Below are 18,388 nucleotides of genomic sequence, written 5' to 3'. Positions count from 1 at the left end.
GGGGCGCACTGCTAGTAAAAACAGCATAGAAACGATTTTAACTCTACTATTCCGATCCCAAATCCTGCCGTTGTTTTCAATCGCGAAGTCATCCGCAAATCCCTCAATCTCTCTCTCTCTCTCTCTCTCTCTCTCTCTCTCTCTCGGACCACCGTTCTGGACAGAGGGGAGAGGCTTCCTAGAAGGCGCCAGGGGCATAGTTGCGTCTGCAGGCAGTCCGGGCTCAGGGTGCCCGGGAGCGCCTCCTCCTGGGGAAGCACAACTGATGGAAGCTGCGAGGGCCCCTGCTCCCGGTTCCTGCCCCCGGGGGGAGGCCTGCAGCGCAGTCTCCAGCGCGGGATTCCCAGCCTAGCGGGGGGAGGGGGGAGTGACGTAAGCGGCCCCAAGGGAGCGGGGCCTCCAAATTTGAGAGCCTTGAATAAAATAAAGAACAAAAGACCTGAGCTCGGCGAAGGTGACGGAGTATCTCAGGACACCTGCGCTCCGGCTGCGGGGTTTTGCCCCAGCCCCCCCCCCCCCGCACCTTCCTCGGATCCCTAACGCCACACCACGTTTTCTGGAATGTTCTGCGGCCGTTGGCGTCGTAGGATTTGGCCGCCGGGAGCTGCCCCGCCCCCCAGGGGTGCGCTCCCCACTCGGGCATTCCTCCTCGGGGCGGTACCTAGCGCCTCGCGGGGCTCTCCATCTCCTCGGGCCCGGCCCCAACAACTCAATAAAGCGAAAAGCGCGGCCAGCCCGTGACCCCGCGGCCCAGGGGCGGGGGAGGCAGGCGCGGGGGCGCCCCAGGGCGGCCGTGATTTCCGCGGGAACCGCCGACCAATCGGGTTTCGGCGCAGGACGGAGCGACGCCTCCCCCCGCCCCTTCCCTTTCCGCCCGGCGCGCTCTCTCACCCCATTGGACGGCGCGGCCGAGGCGGGGCTCCGGGGCTGCGCGCGCACCGGCGACGAGGGGGGCGGGGCTGGGGGCCGCGGCGCGCAGGGCAGACGCGCAGGCGCGCAGTGCGCGGGCGGCCGGGGCTGGGATGCGGAGGGCGCGAGGGCGCTGGGTCTGCCTGGACTGTGGGCGGGGCGCGCACAGCCCGGGAAAAGCGGTAAATGGCGGCGGCGAGCGCGGGCCGCCCGGCCGCCCTGCAGCGGAAGGCGCCGACGGCCGCTGGCAGAGGGCGCAGGTGAGTGAGGGAGGGTCGCGGAGGCGGCTGGTAGGGCCCCCGCCCCCTGGGCCTGGCCGCGCGGGGCGGGGGGGGCGGGCTGAGCCCGGGGGGCGCGCGGGCGGCCTCGCTCGGCCTGTGCCCCTGGAGCAGCCGCCCCAGCCTGCTTTGTGCGCTGGAGGAGCTCCGCCGGGACGCCCGCTCTCGCTTCTCCGAAACATCCTCCCTCCCGCCTTTCCCCTTACTCCTTTATGAGGAGCTTTGCTCCGTTCCCGTACAAACGGACGAGACCTGCGGAGCCCGGAATTGGCCCCATCACGACGCGTATTGACCAGCGCCTTTTTTTTAATTGTATTTTTTACTTTTTAAGGTTTTATTTATTTATCCATGAGAGATACAGGCAGAGGGAGAAGCAGGCTCCACGCGGGGAGCCCGACGTGGGACTCGATCCCCGGTCTCGAGGATCACGCCCTGGGCCCAGTGCAGGTGCCCAACCGCTGAGCCACCCGGGCTGCCCTTATCAGGGTTTCAAAGCCGTCGCCACCGGCTTTGGGGCCTGAGGACTTTGAAAGGACCAGGTGGTTCCCAGAGACCCCCCAAGCGTGTCTCCGCCTCCACCCCGTTATAGGATTGATTCCATGGTCGACATCACCCCGGATGACATCTTCACGCCCCGTGCGTGGTGCAGGCCCAGAAGAAGATCCGTTTAGGGCTGTGGAGCCAGAAGCTGGAGAAAGACCGCATCCAGGCTTAAGAATTGCCTTTGTGTCCTTGTCTCCTCGCCCTCCTCCCTTCCCGGTCCGTGTCCTGAAGTTCCAGGTGATCATGGTCACTTCGGGAGAGACCACATTTGCGGCTTTCCGACTCGGGTGGACTACAGGGAGGAGCAAGGGTTTGGAGAATGGTCAATGCTTCAGATCAAACCTAATGAGTTAGTGATTGCAAGTCTTAAGGTTAGGGGCGCCTGGGTGGCTCTGCGGTTGAGCATCTGCCTTCGGCTCAGGCGATCACCCTGGAGTCTGGGGATCGAGTCTCCCATCAAGCTCACCTCAGGGAGCCTGCCTTACCATCTGCCTATGTCTCTGCCTCTCTCTCTCTCTCTCTCTCTCTCTGTTTCTATGAATAAATAAAATCTTGATAAAAAAAATTTAAATCTAGAACTTGAAAAGAGTTAAGAACTGGGAGCCAATTAGCAGATCATCCCGATGGATGAAATCGAATCGGGAGCAGCAGCTCTTTGACGGGTGTTCCTAATGGAGTGTCCACGTTTAAGGGCAGCTGCAAGGTCTTGTGAGGGAGCAGGAACATAGTAGGCGGAGAGAGGAACTGGAGAGAATCGGATCAGGGAAACCGAGGGAGGAGAAAGCTTTAAGGAGAAAACACCACTGGTAAATTAAGGGAAGGAACTTGAGTAAACCTGTCCCAGCAAATGATATGAGTGATATGTATCTTGAGGAAATACCAGCATCCAGCTGTGATGTCTTGCAGTTAGCCTAATAACACTTACTTTTACCAGAGTTTCATATATGCAGTCGTTGTCACTGCTTTGGTGTTTTCTAAGGTGATTCGTAAATGGATTTTTTGATTTCTGTAAGATGTATTTTTTGGCGGGTTTCTACTGAAGGTTTGGGGTCATAGTATTTCTATAGAACGGAAACCTGAAGTTAAAATGGAGTTTCTCTCTCTCTCTCTCTCTTTTTTTTTTATTTATTTTTTTTTTTGGAGATTTTATTTACTTATTCATGAGAGACACAGCCAGAGGGAGCCCAATGTGGGACTTGATCCCGGGTCTGCAGGATCACACCCTGGGCCAAAGGCAGGCTCTAAACTGCTGAGCCACCAGGGATCCCTTTTCTTTCTTTCTTTCTTTCTTTCTTTCTTTCTTTCTTTCTTTCTTTCTTTCTTTCTTTCTTTCTTTCTTTCTTTCGAGATTTTATTTATTTATTCATGAGAGACAGAGGAAGAGCAAAATGGAATTTCAAATATCACTGTCCCAAACCCCAAATTTAACCCTAGTTGGCTGCTTCCAGCCTTGGAAATGTTAGTTACTGACAACTTTCTCTGCCTTAGGATCCCACGTGCCATCTTCTTGGGTCTCTCTCAGCAATTCCAGGAGTCTGCTTTTCCCTCCTCTATAAATCTTTAACCTAGAGTTAAGCCAAGTACATCCTATAAATGCACAGTATTTAACTCATTCTAAGATGCCCAACCCCTCCTCCCCCCCCACACACACACACAGATTTTAATGTTTTTGAAATCAGTATTCATTTTTTTTTTTTTTTTTTTTTCAGTATTCATTTTGAAAAGGCTTTTTAGGTATAAACTAAAGCTGTTATCTCATCCCTTTCTCACTGCCATCGGGCCCTTACTATTGTCATGCTTTTGGAAACTGAGAAGATGGGGAGCTCTGCACTTCTATAAACTAGGTGCAGAGATGATAATCTGTTGGAAATGGGTTTTTTAAAATTCGCAAACAGAAGCCGCTCTTTCCAAACCCAATAGCAAAACCAAGGAATCCTTGAAATAAAGACCTCCCTGATAAATTACCAAAATAATTTAGCCTTTATGCTATAACTGTTTCAACTGATTTCGTTATGTTGTGTTTGTCACTGGTGTTTATCAATTGTGACTTTGTATACTTGCTACTTACTCAGTTCTTCATTCTTACATGATTCTGGTCATTTTGTCACAGGAACTGAAGTTTTAAAAACAATAGGTATAATTGGTATAAAGTGGGCTAGAGAGTAATGTGGGTGTCTGTCAGCCTGTCTCATGTACTTCCTTTGAAAGCCAGCCATTGGCCTTCATGGGAAACCATTGGCTTTTGCCATTTTATCAAATTATTTTATTCCTCACCCAGGATCATTTTCACTCCTATCACTTCTAGTAGTCTAGATAAATGATGTGAAAGCTTTTCTGGAATAATCTCTTAATTGAAATTGGTCTGTCAGACAGAGGAGTTTTCCTTCTCATGAATATATGTGTGCTTTTGTGTGTATTATTTTGGTCCAGTTAGGTATTTCCTTCCCCTAGACAAACTATTCATCTCAGAAGATGGTCTCGGTTGAACATTCTCTATAAAAAATTGTATGTTATCTCCTTATGATAAGTGCGTTACTGCTTAATACTACTTCGATTTTAACCAGATTCAGTAAAATATGCCTAGTATTGGTTATCGTAAGTCCCATTCTTTTTTTTCTTCCTACTCACACCTCTTCCACTCTACGTTTCTGTGCCAAATCTTGTGCTTGATGGCCTTTCCCTCTGCCTTTTATCTGTAGGATATTGGGAGTGTGTGGCATGCATCCTGACCATCAGGAAGCACTAAAAAAGAACCGAGTGGTGCTAGCCAAACAGCTGTTGCTGAGTGAACTGTTAGAACACCTCCTGGAGAAGGACATCATCACCTTGGAAATGAGGGAGCACATTCAGGTATTTGGAAGAAAAAGAGAAATACTAAATAAATAAATTGGTTTTAGGAGTAGGGACAGAGCATGATGAAGTATGCTAAGGATGTCGAACCTCACTAAGGAAATGAAAATGCCTTTCTACCCTCAAGCCTTTAACAGAAAAGATGGGTAATTTAAGAAAAATAAGAGAGAGGATACCTGAGTGGCTCAGCAGTTGTGTCTTTGGCTCAGGGTGTGATTCTGGAATGCCAGGAGAGAGTCCCACATTGGTCTCCGCACTGGGATCCTGCTTCTCCCTCTGCCTGTGTCTCTGCCTCTCTCTCTCTCTCTCTCTCTCTGTCTGTCTCATGAATAAATAAAATCGTTCAAAAAAAAAAAAAAAAAAAAGAAGAAGAATAGGAGAGACTTCTTTCATACATGTATTTTTCCTGTAAGAGGATTCTTGAGATTACTGGGAAGGTCATCTGGAGAAATAGAATTAGAGCTGAATAATGTATTCAAATGTATTCAAATAATGTTGTATTCTTTTATCTTAGGCCAAAGTGGGCGGCTTCAGCCAAAATGTGGAACTTCTCAACTTGCTGCCCAAGAGGGGTCCCCAGGCTTTTGATGCCTTCTGTGTGGCCCTGAGAGAGACCAAGCAGGGTCACCTGGAGGATCTGTTGCTCACAACCCTCTCTGGTCTTCAGCATGGACTCCCACCGGTATGAAGCCCTAAACCTGTGACATATTGAGAAGGATTATTTTGGTGGGAAAGGAATTTTTGAGACCGGGCAGGGGAGACTAGATTGTGTTTTTATTCAGATTGGACCATCTCCCTAAGGCCTGGCATGGTGGGTCCTGATTTCTTACAGTTGAGCTGTGACTACGACCTGAGTCTCACCTTCCCGATGTGTGAGTCCTGTCCCCCTCAGAAACAACTTCGCCTGTCTCCAGGTGAGAATCAATGGGATAACACATCCCACAGGTTGACTTTTTTCTTGACTGATATCTGACTCTGCCCTTGCACGATACCTATTTTCATTCATACTGGGTATAGTCTCCTCAGTGAATTTGTTAAGGACTAGCATTAGAGTTTAGATGGGATGTTCATTGGGCCTGTTTCCCCTCCATCACAGATTATTTTTTTTATGGCAGTTAACCCGTAGAACAACTGGTATAGGTAGGAAATTCCTACCCATGACTTGCCTGGCTCCTTAAAGCTGTTATTTTAGGGTGTGGAAAGACTGCACCTTGGGCCACTAGCCTTTTGACTGAGTAGTCTAGTGATGAGAACAAAGCTTTTATCAGATATCCCATTCAGTCATTCAGTGAGTTAAGCATCTATTGTATGTGAGCAAAGTGCAGAGGATCCAGTGGTGAGCAAAAAAATGCCCTCATGGATCTTCTAATATAGGGGATGAGCAAGACTAGTAATGATTAAAACCCAAGTTCAACAAGGTGCCTTGGGTTATAATGAAGTACTGGGATTAACATATAGATTGTATACTAGTTTTTTGGCTCTCTGTGCCACAGATACTGTGGAACACTCCCTAGACAACGGAGATGGTCCTCCTTGCCTTCAGGTGAAGCCTTGCACTCCCGAGTTTTATCAAACACACTACCAGCTGGTGAGTTCTACAGAATGCAGGAGGAAGAGTTGGGAAATGAGACACCCTTCCTGGGCATCTGAACTTAGTTTGCATACATATCTCCTTTGTCAGTCAGAAAGTCAGTACTCATTGGTTATCTTCTCTGAGCGTTTCTCTGTACTGACTTAGTGTAGTTAACGAGAATATGGTGGCTTTGTTTTCTTGAAATGTCTCGTTTAGTTGAAGAAACATAGTTTCTCTCCATAAGAAGCTCTAATTATCTCCCCCTCACCCCTCAGGCTTATAGGTTACAGTCTCGGCCTCGTGGCCTGGCACTGGTGCTGAGCAATGTGCACTTCACTGGAGAGAAAGACCTGGAATTTCGCTCTGGAGGGGATGTGGACCACAGCACTCTGGTCACCCTCTTCAAGCTCTTGGGCTACAAAGTCCATGTTCTACTTGACCAGACTGCACAGGTACATCTAATGTGTACACTAGAGAGCTGGGCAACACTGGGGCCAGGAACACCCTCTGCTCCTCTGCCTGCTGGATGGGTCTTACTCAAGTTATTTTCTTCTTACTTTTTTACTCGTTCTGTTCTGTGTCTCATGTTGCAGTCTAGTAAAGAAAAAAAAAAAATTCAGGCCAGCCAGCTGCTTCGGTGTTAACCTCTGGGGGTCACTGTGCTCTCACTGAATAATACAGGTCCCAGGTTAGGGCATATATAAGTGAAGTTCAGAAACTTCATTCCCAGTCACTCAGGATGTGAGGACACCCTGAGATTTGCCCCACCAATCAGGAAAGCTATTTATAAGCCAGGACAACACAGGACACTTACTTCTTGGTTGATATTGTTGCTTATAACTCCAGTTACTGTTCAGAAGATTACTTTGGCAAATGACATTCTTGCAAATGGACATTTGCTAGAGCTGTCCATGGTGGTTTAATGAGTTAACATGGGGAAATTCCTTAGTCTGTCCAGTTACGTGACCACAAGACAGATCTTAAGGTAGATTATTTCTGGACTAGATTCCTGCAGATCACAAGCATTTTCATTATCTGTTATTCCCTGTTAACCCCAATTACTGAGCTGTACCACTGACTTAGTTACCTTTAGGTATTTCTGTTCTGAAACTGATAAATAGATACCAATTCTTTTTTTTTTCCTCCATTTTCTCCATTTCTCCATCCCTTTCCTCCTCCTCTTTAAAGTTTTAATTTTAATTCCACTTAGTTAACATACAGTGTTATATTAGTTTCATGTATACACTATAGTAATTCAACATTTCCATACATTACCCAGTACTCATCATTAGTGCTCCTCAGCGCTCCTTAATCCTCTTCACCTATATCACCCATCCTCCCCCACCCCCATTCTTCATTTGATTCCAGAATTATAGCACTTTCTTAACTTGACTTTGGGAATGTCAGTGGTAAAAGCAAAGTTTCTAGGATATTCACTTTGTTGAGATAGAGAATCTTTGTTTTGTCTTCAGCATTATCTGTGGTCTTTATTTCTGTATCTTACCTATCTTCTGTGAGAATGATTGTGTACTTGCTATACTTTTTGATAAGGCCAGTTTCAACAAAGATTCCTGAGTATTATCATTTACATGCCCTTTTTGCCAGCTTTGCAATAATAGCCCATGAACAAAAGTAAACCCATCCCTGCTTCAAAGCCACAGCTGGAACAGCTTTTACTTGCTTGATAGTTAAAAATATAATTCTGAATCACTAAGTCAGCTATATATTACTGTTTTTCAGAGACATTCAGCAGATTTGGGGGCCCATAAGTCCCACTTCACAAATGCCATTCCCATTTATGTTAAACCTGATGCAGATTCAAGTACCTATTGGATTCTGTCTAATTCTCTGGTTACATTGTCCTGTAACTGAAATTGCAATCGATTGAAGTTTTGAGCCCTTTAGCAGTACCTGGCTGGCTCAGTTGGTAGAGCATGCAACTCCTGATCTAGGGATTGTGAGTTCAAGCCCCATGTTGGGCGTAGAGCTTACTTTTAAAATTAATTAATTAATTTTGAGCACTTTATAATGGTGAGGGGGGACTATATGTGTTACTAAAAATTTTTTTTAAATATGAATCTTAAGTTCATAGGACCTCAGTTAAATGAGGGAATCTTGACAGCAAAAAAGGAAGTACTTCCCCTTACATTGCTACTGACCAAGGAAGAGTTGACATTGTCTTCTACAGTAGTTAAGAGAAATTAAAAATCTCCTGGGTAGATCTGGTCAGTAGGATACATGGAGGGTGTGAAATTTGAACTGGCCTTGAAAGATAGAAGCCACTAAAGCACAAAGGAGTGGTGAAGGGGTCCTGGGCAGAGAGAATAGCCTCTAGATAAGAAATGTGTAATGTTAGGGACCTAATGGGTAAACCAAAGGCCTAGGGCAAAGGAGTGCCAAAAACAAGATTGGAGATATGGGACCAGAATCCCAGGGCCTTGAATTTCTTGTTTTAGAAAACCATTCGTAATTTTTTAAAACAAAAAGATGATACATTCACAGTGATGATTCGAGGCACCATTGAAAAGAATGAAGTAGAGAACAGTGGCAGGGAATCCAGTTTGGAGTTGAAATCCTAATGCCAGTAGAAGATGCTGGGCACCTGGACAGAATGTTTATGGAAAATAGCATAATGGTGTGATTGTACTGTCCTTGCTTAGTGATTAAATGATTGTATATGGAAGAAGATAGAAAAATTAAGGAAGGAATTGAGGGTCTCAGAGAAGTCTAAACCAAAAATGTAGATTTGGGCATTACCTGTGTAGGAGAAATACTTTAAGTGACGAGAGTATGAGATCTTTGAGAAGGAAATTAGAGTAACGAGCAAGAGGCGTAGGACCAAACCTTGGGATAGAACCCACCTTGTAGCCTAGTCTGCAGCTCTGGAGATTTCAGAAATGTGAGGAGGGCATTGCAAAGCCAGTTTCCAATGGTGGCCAATCAACTTTTCAGATATAGTTAAAACCAAGTAGTTACAGTGGGTATGATCATTTGATTCTTTAGGTGTCTTCACAGAGTACTTCCTTACTTCCTGGTAGGACTTCTCAAGGGACTCAGTATTTTTATGGTATTATTTGGTAAGCAAAGAGAACCAAAAAAATTAAGATCCTTTTTTCCCCCCATTATACCTTTTTGACTTTAGAAATAATTGCATTAAGAAATTCAAAGCAGGGGGATCCCCGGGTGGCTCAGCGGTTTAGTGCCTGCCTTTGGCCCAGGGCACGATCCTGGAGTCCCGGGATCGAGTCCCACGTCGGGTTCCCGGCATGGAGCCTGCTTCTCCCTCCTCCTGTGTCTCTGCCCTACCCCCCCTCTCTCTATCAAAAATAAATAAATAAATAAATAAATCTTTAAAAAAAAGAAATTCAAAGCAGTGTAGTCTTAGAGAAAACCCTCTTCACTTGACAGTGCTAGACAGTACACGGGTATTCTCACTGCTTCTGTAGGTTTTCACTTTTTCTCTTGATCCTCAAAGTCTTCTGTACTATGTCTCCCTCCTGAGGTTATTAGATCTAGAATTACAATTTATTAAATATTAGGAAATGAGAGATGTTTTAAAGTGGCAAATTTCCTTTTATCCAGTGGTATTGATTTTTAACTTGCATTTGGGTCATAGGCTGCCTTGAAAATGTAAGGATATGCTGTGGGTTATCCCTGGAAAATGCAGCTAGCCATAAAATTTTGCATATCATCAGAGGCTTTATAGTTTATTCTCTTCTCTTGTGTCCCCCAACCCCCAGCCAAAAGCACAGGCAAAAGAACCTTGCTATTTTTAGAAGCACTTGTAATTTTATCAGAAATAAATCTAGAGGGGCCCCTGGGTGTCTCAGTCGGTGAAGCATCTGCATTCAGCTCAGGTCATGATCTCAGGGTCCTAATATGGGGCCCTGCATCAGGCTTCCTGCTCTGTGGGGAGCCTACTTCTCCCTCCCTGTTTGTGCTTTCTGTCAAATACACAAATAAAATCTTTAAAAAAAAAAAAAAAAGAAAAAGAAAAATCTAGAGATCCTATTTTTAAGCTATGCTGCTTTTGGAAAAATTTCCCCAAAGTAAATAAACCCCAGTTATCAGGTTAGTACTATTAAATTCAGTTATTGAATGTGTGTGTTCTTACTTAGAGCTTTGTTGACCTCTATTGATCGACAGTCTCGTGTAGGTTCCAAATGCTCCTGAATAGGTGCCAAACATACATTTTTATTGCCTTGTTCCAACAAAATTAACTTCAGCTATGCTGTGTTAAAATTCTATTATGATCAGCTCCAGAAAAGCATTCATACTTCTGTATTCTGAGATTATATATTCTTTTAATAGATGAAATTTGTGTATCTTAAGGTGATAACCTTAAATTTCCAATATCATGGTTGGCTTCGCTGCTCAGAAAATGTACATACATTTTAATGAAGCCAATTTCTTCATTTCTAGTGTAATTGCAGACTTGCAGGTAATTACGAACAAAAGTATTGCGAACAAAAGTATTGCAAACAAATATAGATCAGTTGTTCTCAAACTTCAGCATGTGAGAATCACCTGAAGAGCTTATTAAAACGCAGTTTGCTGGGGCCCAAAACTTTGTGTTTTTGCAAGTTTCCAGAACTGCTGCAAGGTCTTATACAAGTGTGTTTTTTACTAGGAACCATAACTGGAACCATAACTGTTAGATAAAGTTGTGCTGTCCTGCCTAGATTGCTATCATTATACATTCATTATAGTTCACTAAAATTCACAGTAAAGTGAACTTTTTTTCCTCTGCTCATCTCAGGTGAGCCGACATCTTGTGTTGTAGAGGGAGACATGGGTTTAACAGTTTGTGTTGGATTATACTATTTTGTATACTCCATTGGATGGGCCAAATGCTTAAGGTCACTCTTGATACTTATGGATGGCAACCTGATGCAGAGCAGACAAGATCTTAAGTTGGACTACAAGATTGACCAGGAGTACGTCTCTTTGAAAAAAGCACATCGTGACTCTTACTCTTTGTTAGATATGCACATTATAATAATGGCAGAACTTTGCAGTATGTGCCAGACATCGTTATAAATCCTTTCTGTGCAGCATTTCATTTGATCTTCATGAACTTGGATAAAATTTCCTCTTCATTACCTTCCTACAGAATGAGCATTAGAGCTGTGAGGAGCCAAATACCTGCTTCAGGTTTATGAACCCAGGGGTCAAACCTGTCTGATCCCATAGCTCATGTGTGTAGCTGTGGCCCTGTGCAGAATCCTCCCAACAGTGTGCTCTTCCCTGAATGGAGCATTTTGTGCAGATACCATCACATCTCTGGGAACTTAAAATCTCAGACCGAAAACAGTATGGAAGTACTGTTACTCCCTATTATCATGACTCCATTAGCCCTTTGTCAGAACAGCTTCTTTCCTAATGGCTGGATAGGTATTTTACTCATTTGTAGCTCACCTGGTGGTCCCCGTCATGCCACTGATGTACAAGGGCATTTGCTCTAAGAAAGGATTGGCTTTCTTGCCACTCCCAAAGTGGCAAGTAGATAAAGTTAATTAGCTTCATTAGTAACTTGGTTTAGTTCAGGAGTTCTTAACATATCCCAGTGAGTTTGGGGTTTGTGAAATTATATTCTGAAGTCCTGCATTTTTCTGGTGAGTCCGTAGCTTTTTTTAGCCTCTCACATAATCTCTGACTTCTCTTATCATTGACCACATTGTAAATACAGAAAACGTTTTCTTTCTAAAAGGGTTTCAAACACCAAAGAGAGAGTTGGTGCAGACTCCAGTGACAACACTAAAATGTGTTTTTCCTCCAGGAAATGAAAGAGAAACTCCAGAATTTTGCCCAGTTGCCTGCCCACCGTGTCACTGACTCCTGCATTGTGGCACTTCTCTCTCATGGCGTGGAGGGAGGCATCTATGGTGTGGACGGCAAACTGCTTCAGGTGTGTGTCATCTTCTTGCCAACAGCTGTTCACACTAGGTGACTTCCCCTCCAGCCGGCCCATCTCTAGTAGTGGCTGCTGTCGTGTATACAGGACTCAGGAAGGCCTACAGTCTACTTAACCTCCTTTCTCTTCTCTTTCTCTCTGGCAGCTTCAGGAAGTTTTTCGGCTCTTTGACAATGCCAGCTGCCCAAACCTACAGAACAAGCCGAAAATGTTCTTCATCCAGGCCTGCCGTGGAGGTGAGTGCCCTGGCAGATCCACACTTGGGTGGTGGCTCCTGGGCAGCCTCCCACCAGCTCTCACTTTGCTGTTTGCTCCTCTCAGGTGCTATTGGATCCCTTGGGCACCTTCTGTTCACTGCTGCCACCGCCTCTCTTGCTCTGTAAGTGTCTCCCAATGCATGGGGTGTGCTGGGACTTGGGCAGCCCATGGCGCTCAGGTTGGTCAGCTCTCTGTGCGCCACCATATCCTCTTCTCAGGACTCACCTTGTCAGCGCCTTTGCCTTCTCTCCTGAGAACTCTCAGTTCTTCCATGCTATTAACTTGGGTGTGCTTTTCTTTTTGTTACTCATTGCAGTTAAGGATCTTCTGTCCATCTCTTCTTTCTCTCACTTCGTACCCTTCCTCTTTTCCTCTCTCCAGACCTCTTCCCCTCTTCTTTTTATCTATGCTCCATCGGTGCCTCTTCTCTGCCTCATGCGTGTATCTCACAGGCCAGCAGTGCGGAAGCCCCAAGTCGGGCTTTGGCTCTCACTCGTCCTTCAGCTGCTTTGATCCCTCCTCTTTCTTGCATACAGTCTCTTAGCCAGCCTCTGAGAGCTGCGATGCCAAGAGTATGCTTCGAAGACCTGCGGGCATACTTCTCATCCTGGAGGGAGAGAGTAATAATTAAAAGCTCTAACCACAGACTGGTTAAACTTAGAGAAGTTTACTTGATGTCCTTCTGCCTTAACTTTCTCCATATAAAATGTGGGTAGCGATCAGATCTACTTCATCAGGTTGTTGTGATAACTGAATGGAAGAATGCATGTGAAGGCCTTACTAGCACAGTACCTGGCTCATAGTAAAAAAGCACAGCAAAGGCCAGCCGTGACTGATAGAGCATGGTCAGTGCCCTCAAGGGGCTTACAGTTTGGTTTAAAAGTCACTTTGTCCTAACATGGGACAAATCATTTTCTTATCCCTTGTGTGTTCAACAAATGTAAATGATTAACATTGATAATATTCTTCCTAATACCACCAAAGAATATAATTTATTTAGGCCCTACAACATGACTAGGATACTGTCACAAAAGCAAAAAAAAAAAAAAAGAAAAAGTGTGGTCTTTCAAACTACTCCTATCTTAAAAAAAGAGAGAGAGAAAATGTGTCTCTCAAAAGAGCCTACCAGTCACTAGAAAGGTAAAGCAAATGTACGTGAAGTGGCGTGAGAATAATGCAGAGGCCTTGAGCAAGGGAGAAATCAGTGAGGCACGAACCATACATGAGGAGTAAGCGGTGGGGAGTAGATTGGTATGAATTGGATTGGTCTAAAGACATTTAGTAAGTGTATTAATGTTTGGTAAGGCTTAATTTGGACCCAGAATGATAAAATCTACCTAGGTGTCAGTAGTAAATAGGGCCTTTCGGAGGAAACAGGAATACAAGGTGACAAGCACACCAAGACTGAAAGGTCATCCTCTCCCTCCCCCAAAATGTTGTGCTGGGCCGGGAGTCTGCCCAGATCTAATTTAAAGACTGGGCATCTGTGTAGGCATGTAGTAAGACCAGGCTGGCTGCAGGAGGTACATCCATCCAGCTGATGGTCAGCTTTTAGTCAAACTGAGATTTTGGACTTCAGATAATGGTGTGGAGCTGTTGGTAGCTCAGGAAAATAATGTGATGGATTCTTCCCCAGGCTGATTACCATGCTGGGGAGCTGCAGTGAGGAAAGAGTATGTGAGGGCGGGAACTTACTGTTGATTTACCAGCTGGATGCCCAGGCCCAGGCCACTGTCTGATATGCGAGCACTTAATAAATATTGAACAAAGGGATGAAATTAATCTCAAGAATTGTTACAGTAATACGGAAGACAGATGGAATATTATGTTATTGGAAGAAGCAGTAATAGTTATTGATTAATAGATCTGAGACATGAAGGAAAGAAAGAAGTTCCTTTTTCTTGAGGGACAGATTTAGCTTGGCTTGTGTCCTTTAGGAGGTATTACTGGCAAAACAAAATGAAATAAAGACCTCTGTGATCATTTTTTCTTTCTATATTCAGAGACATGTATAATATCAGGTCTGGATAGAGAGAAACTGCTCTTTCCTGGGGCAACCTGAATCTTTCTTGAAAATGAAATCCTTCAAGAGATGACCTTTGAAGATTTGAGCTCACCTGGCTTGTGTTGTACTTGGTTAATATAATTGATGTCTATAAAATTACTGCCCCTTCCCTAGTTGGCTGGCTCCTCAACTGGAGTATGAGCTTCATAAGGGCAGGAATCTTGACATCCTTAGGGTTAATGCAAAATAGTGCCTGGCACATGGCAGTTGCTCGATAATTTTTTGTTGGGTCAGTGAATTTTGGTCATTTCTCCATAGTTCTCTCCATAGTCTCACTTGCCTTCTCGGTCCTCTGTGTTGCATGGAGCAGGAAGTCCTGTAGAAGACTCTGCTCTCTTATGTTTGGTGTGTTGACGTGTGTGTCCTCCCTGTCTCTTTCCTACAGATCACACCCCTGCCCACCTCCAAAATCAAACTGCAGTGTCAAATAAGAATATGTCTGGGCATAGATAAGGCCTGGGTCAGGAGGTTAGACATGTACTCAGGGTATGTTGAAAGACTGCTAAAATTGAGTAATGGTGTTCTTTTTTAATCATATGAGGAAAATAGTCAAATTATTCCAATTTTTTAAGTTTTTCCTTTTTTAAATTTCTCTTAAATCTTGGATGCCTGCTACACTTTGGCTTATGAAATTAATGAGTAAGTAACTTAAAAATACCAAAAGACAAGGCAGCTTGGTGGCTCAGTGGTTGAGCGCCTGCCTTTGGTTCAGGTCATGATCCCACAGTCCTAGCATTGAGTCCTGCATCAGGCTTCTTGCAGGGAGCCGCCTTCTTCCTCTGCCTGTGTCTCTGACTCTCTCTGTGTGTCTCTCATGAATAAATAAATAAAAATCTTCAAAAAAAAAAGAGAGAGAGATTTGGAAACTGATCACGTTTAGTTTTTGGGGATTTTTTTTCTGATCATGTTAAGTTTTATAATATTTTATTAATACATAGATTTGAGGTGATTTTTATATAGCATGCACATAGTAATCATATTATTGGTTTATTAACTTGGTTTTTCTTTTTTATGTGTAAAACTGAATTATCAGTGTTTAATTGTGTATTGTCATAAAAAGCACCATGACTTCCAGGTATATTGCTAACTGAACAAATAAATTAGGGACGTAACGATTTTTAGTTCTATTTACAAGGAGTGTTTGATCAGCACTTTTCATGTTACACAGAGTGGATAAAGCTCAGACCGCATCTGTTTGCAGATGCTTGAGCATGGTGCTGGCCTCTGGGTACTCCTCTGAGTAATGGAGCCATGCTGGGCAGGAGTGGGAGTAATGATTTTTTTTTTTTTTTAACTCATCAGCCAGAGGTTGGAGACAGCAGCTGGAAATGGCTCTTCCCCGTCAAGGTGGCAGGGAACTCTAGCTGGCCTGTGGCAGACCCAAGAGCCATGGGAGGAAATAACATCTTTGTCCATTCTGTCTGCCTTTGCTACAGATGAAACCGACCGTGGGGTCGACCAGCAAGATGGAAAGAACCACACGGGATCCTCTGAGTGCGAGGAGAGTGACGCCAGCAAAGAGGAGTTGCTGAAAACCCGACTGCCCACACGCTCAGACATGATCTGTGGCTATGCCTGCCTCAGAGGTATTCTGAGTTCCAGAGACGGGTCCGAGGATGCACTCTCCGGGATGTGTGCTTTTTCATCTGGCGCTCTGACAGGGGAGGGTACAGGGTGCTACAGAAGTTGAGTTTGGGACATCCAGCCATTCAAGCTATCCCTCAACCTTCCACTGTGGCTAACACCTGTCGTTGGTTACAGGGACTGCTGCCATGCGGAACACCAAACGGGGTTCCTGGTACATTGAGGCCCTCACTCAAGTGTTCTCCGAGAGGGCTTGTGACACGCACGTGGCCGACATGCTTGTGAAGGTCGGTAGCCTCCGTTCAGCTCCATGTGCACGGGTTCCACCCTCCTCCTCCCTCGCCATGTCTTTTGTCATCTCTGTAGCCTTCCCCTCGTGCTGGGATGGTGAAAACACCAGATGCTCAGCCTGGGGACCATGGGTTTCTGTCCCCCCCTAGGTGAACGCACTCATCAAGGAGCCGTGAAGGCTATGCCCCCGGCACTGAGTTCCACCGCTGCAAGGAGATGTCTGAGTACTGCAGCACTCTGTGCCGGCACCTCTACCTGTTCCCAGGACACCCTCCCACGTGATGCCGTCCCCACCGCCCTGCCACATGGAGACTGCTGGACCATTGGAGGCCTGATGGAGCCTCTTTTCTTCCGATGCACGGTTTCTGTTCTCCCTCAGGGATTGGGAGTCTCTCAGGCTTGTGGAGTATGCCTGTCATCTCTGCCTTGTCGTGCAGGACCACAGGCCAGCTCCTCCTGTGAAAGCTCCCTTCCTGTAGAGCCAGGTCTGGCTGGACCGCTTGTCAGGAGTGTTTGGCTGCTGTAGAGGAGCCTGGCCAACAATATAATGAACACAGTGTCTTTATGGGGAGAGGGCCTGTGGGTTTCCCTCACTGTTTGCATTCGGTTCCTGCCCCCAAGGCTTTTGTAGACCGGCACTTTGGTAATTGTTTTTATTACATTAGCTAAGATGTTTCAGAGACCATCTCCTGTCTTTTGTTTCTTCCCTATTCAAACCCCATTTATACCAGACTGAGTGTTTGGAAGGTGTCCTGATTCAGCGTAGGCATTTTTTGTTTAGTCTCAGAACAAATGGGACTGGCGGCAAGGTGCCACCAAGGGCGTGGTGGTGACCTGTGTGCCCCCTTGCGGTACCACAAGGCCACCCAGTGGAAGGCAGTGTTGTCCGCTCCACTCTCAGTTCCTTTGGGCTCTAGGAATCCAGCCTCTCAGCAGAGTTTACAGCATGGACACCTTGTACCTGGAACTCACTGATCTTTGCCTGGGGAAGTTCCAAAGATCTTCTAATCAGTTATTCTCTCTCTGAGCTTTGTTACTGAAGTGAACCTCAGCAGAGAGTACTAGTGGAGGCAGATAAAAGTGATACTCTTCCTCATACCTTGTAACCTGTCACCTTATCTTTTGCTTCCTCTGAAGTGTCTTTTTCTAAAAAAAAAAAAAAAGCATCCTAGTTGTTATCTCCCTACTTCCTCTTTCTCCCCTTTCTCCCCTTCATCTCTCCCTTCATCCCATTTACTGCCTCCACCAAATCAGTCTAGAAAATACTGCTTAATTGGATCATTTGGCTGCTTGTAGATATAATGTAGTAGCTTTTTCCTGCTTTCTGTTTCAGTATTAAATCCCCTTTGATTTCATATGGCCTGTGTCCCCTTCTCCTATGTTTCCATCTTAGAGAAGCTGTTGCTCTATGTGCTATGTACCCTAGAAGCCTTCTTTATCTGTGCCATGTATCTGCTTTTCCTGTTCTTCGGGCCTTCTCTTGTACTTCCATTCTTGCCCCCTCCAATCTAATCTAGGACAGATTTTGGTTTGGGTTTTGTTTTTTTTTTAAGATTTTTTTTTATTATTTATGAGAGACACAGAGAGAGAGAGAGAGAGAGGCAGAGACACAGGTAGAGGGAGAAGCAGGCTCCATGCAGGGAGCCCGATGTGGGATTCGATCCCGGGTCTCCAGGATCACACCCTGGGCTGAAGGCGGCACAAAACCGATGAGCCACCCGGGTTGCCCTGGTTTGGGGTTTTTAAGTATAAATCTGATCATACCACTCCCCTGCTTTTATTTGTTTTACACCTGAAGTAAGGTGCAGACTCCTAACCTTTTGCCTGCAGGGCCCTTACCTTCCTCTTGAACCTCGGAAAACGCTGATTTCCCTCTAAGTGACTGCCCCAGCGCCGTCCTCAGTTTCTCAAACATTCTGAGCTCTTTCCTACCCTGGACCATCACAGACACTCTTCTGGGGTCTACTGAACTCCACTCCTCACAAGTCTTGGCTTAAATGCCACCTTCTTGAGAAGGCCTTCCCAGGCCATCCTGTCTCTAAATAACCTTCCGTGTTCATCCTGTTTAATTGCTTCATTGCACTTAGCATGATTTATAATTATGTATTTGCTTGCTTCACTTC

The 18,388-nt window shown here is 45.3% G+C and overlaps 2 protein-coding genes across 31 annotated transcripts in view; one reads left to right on the top strand and one right to left on the bottom strand.

Moving 5' to 3' along the window:
* Positions 1-850, bottom strand: part of KEL (Kell metallo-endopeptidase) — a 294,970-nt gene extending 294,120 nt beyond the window's left edge. For 26 of the 30 annotated variants that reach the window (XR_005371215.1, XR_005371216.1, XM_038559306.1 and 23 more), the window contains exon 1: positions 662-850. The gene's annotated coding sequence lies outside the window, so the exon portion shown is untranslated. Of the gene's footprint in view, positions 1-439; positions 541-661 lie in introns of those variants that run through there. The other 4 variants (XM_038559308.1, XM_038559305.1, XM_038559310.1 and 1 more) reach the window with 1 other exon arrangement.
* Positions 851-1,024: 174 nt separating this feature from the next.
* On the top strand, positions 1,025-17,412 carry CASP2 (caspase 2). Its single transcript, NM_001195151.1, is given in 12 exon segments — positions 1,025-1,169; positions 4,430-4,580; positions 5,095-5,262; positions 5,413-5,494; positions 6,074-6,168; positions 6,429-6,605; positions 11,933-12,061; positions 12,213-12,303; positions 15,827-15,976; positions 16,152-16,261; positions 16,415-16,436; positions 16,438-17,412. Coding segments are annotated over 12 exon segments (1,359 nt in total). The 5' UTR covers positions 1,025-1,095; the 3' UTR covers positions 16,548-17,412.
* Positions 17,413-18,388: the final 976 nt, after the last annotated feature.

This window comes from Canis lupus, chromosome 16 (assembly GCF_011100685.1).
Source record: "Canis lupus familiaris isolate Mischka breed German Shepherd chromosome 16, alternate assembly UU_Cfam_GSD_1.0, whole genome shotgun sequence".
Classification (NCBI taxonomy): domain Eukaryota; kingdom Metazoa; phylum Chordata; class Mammalia; order Carnivora; family Canidae; genus Canis; species Canis lupus.
The sequence above is the reverse complement of the archived record's forward strand: the minus strand, read 5'-3'. Positions and strand labels throughout refer to the sequence as shown.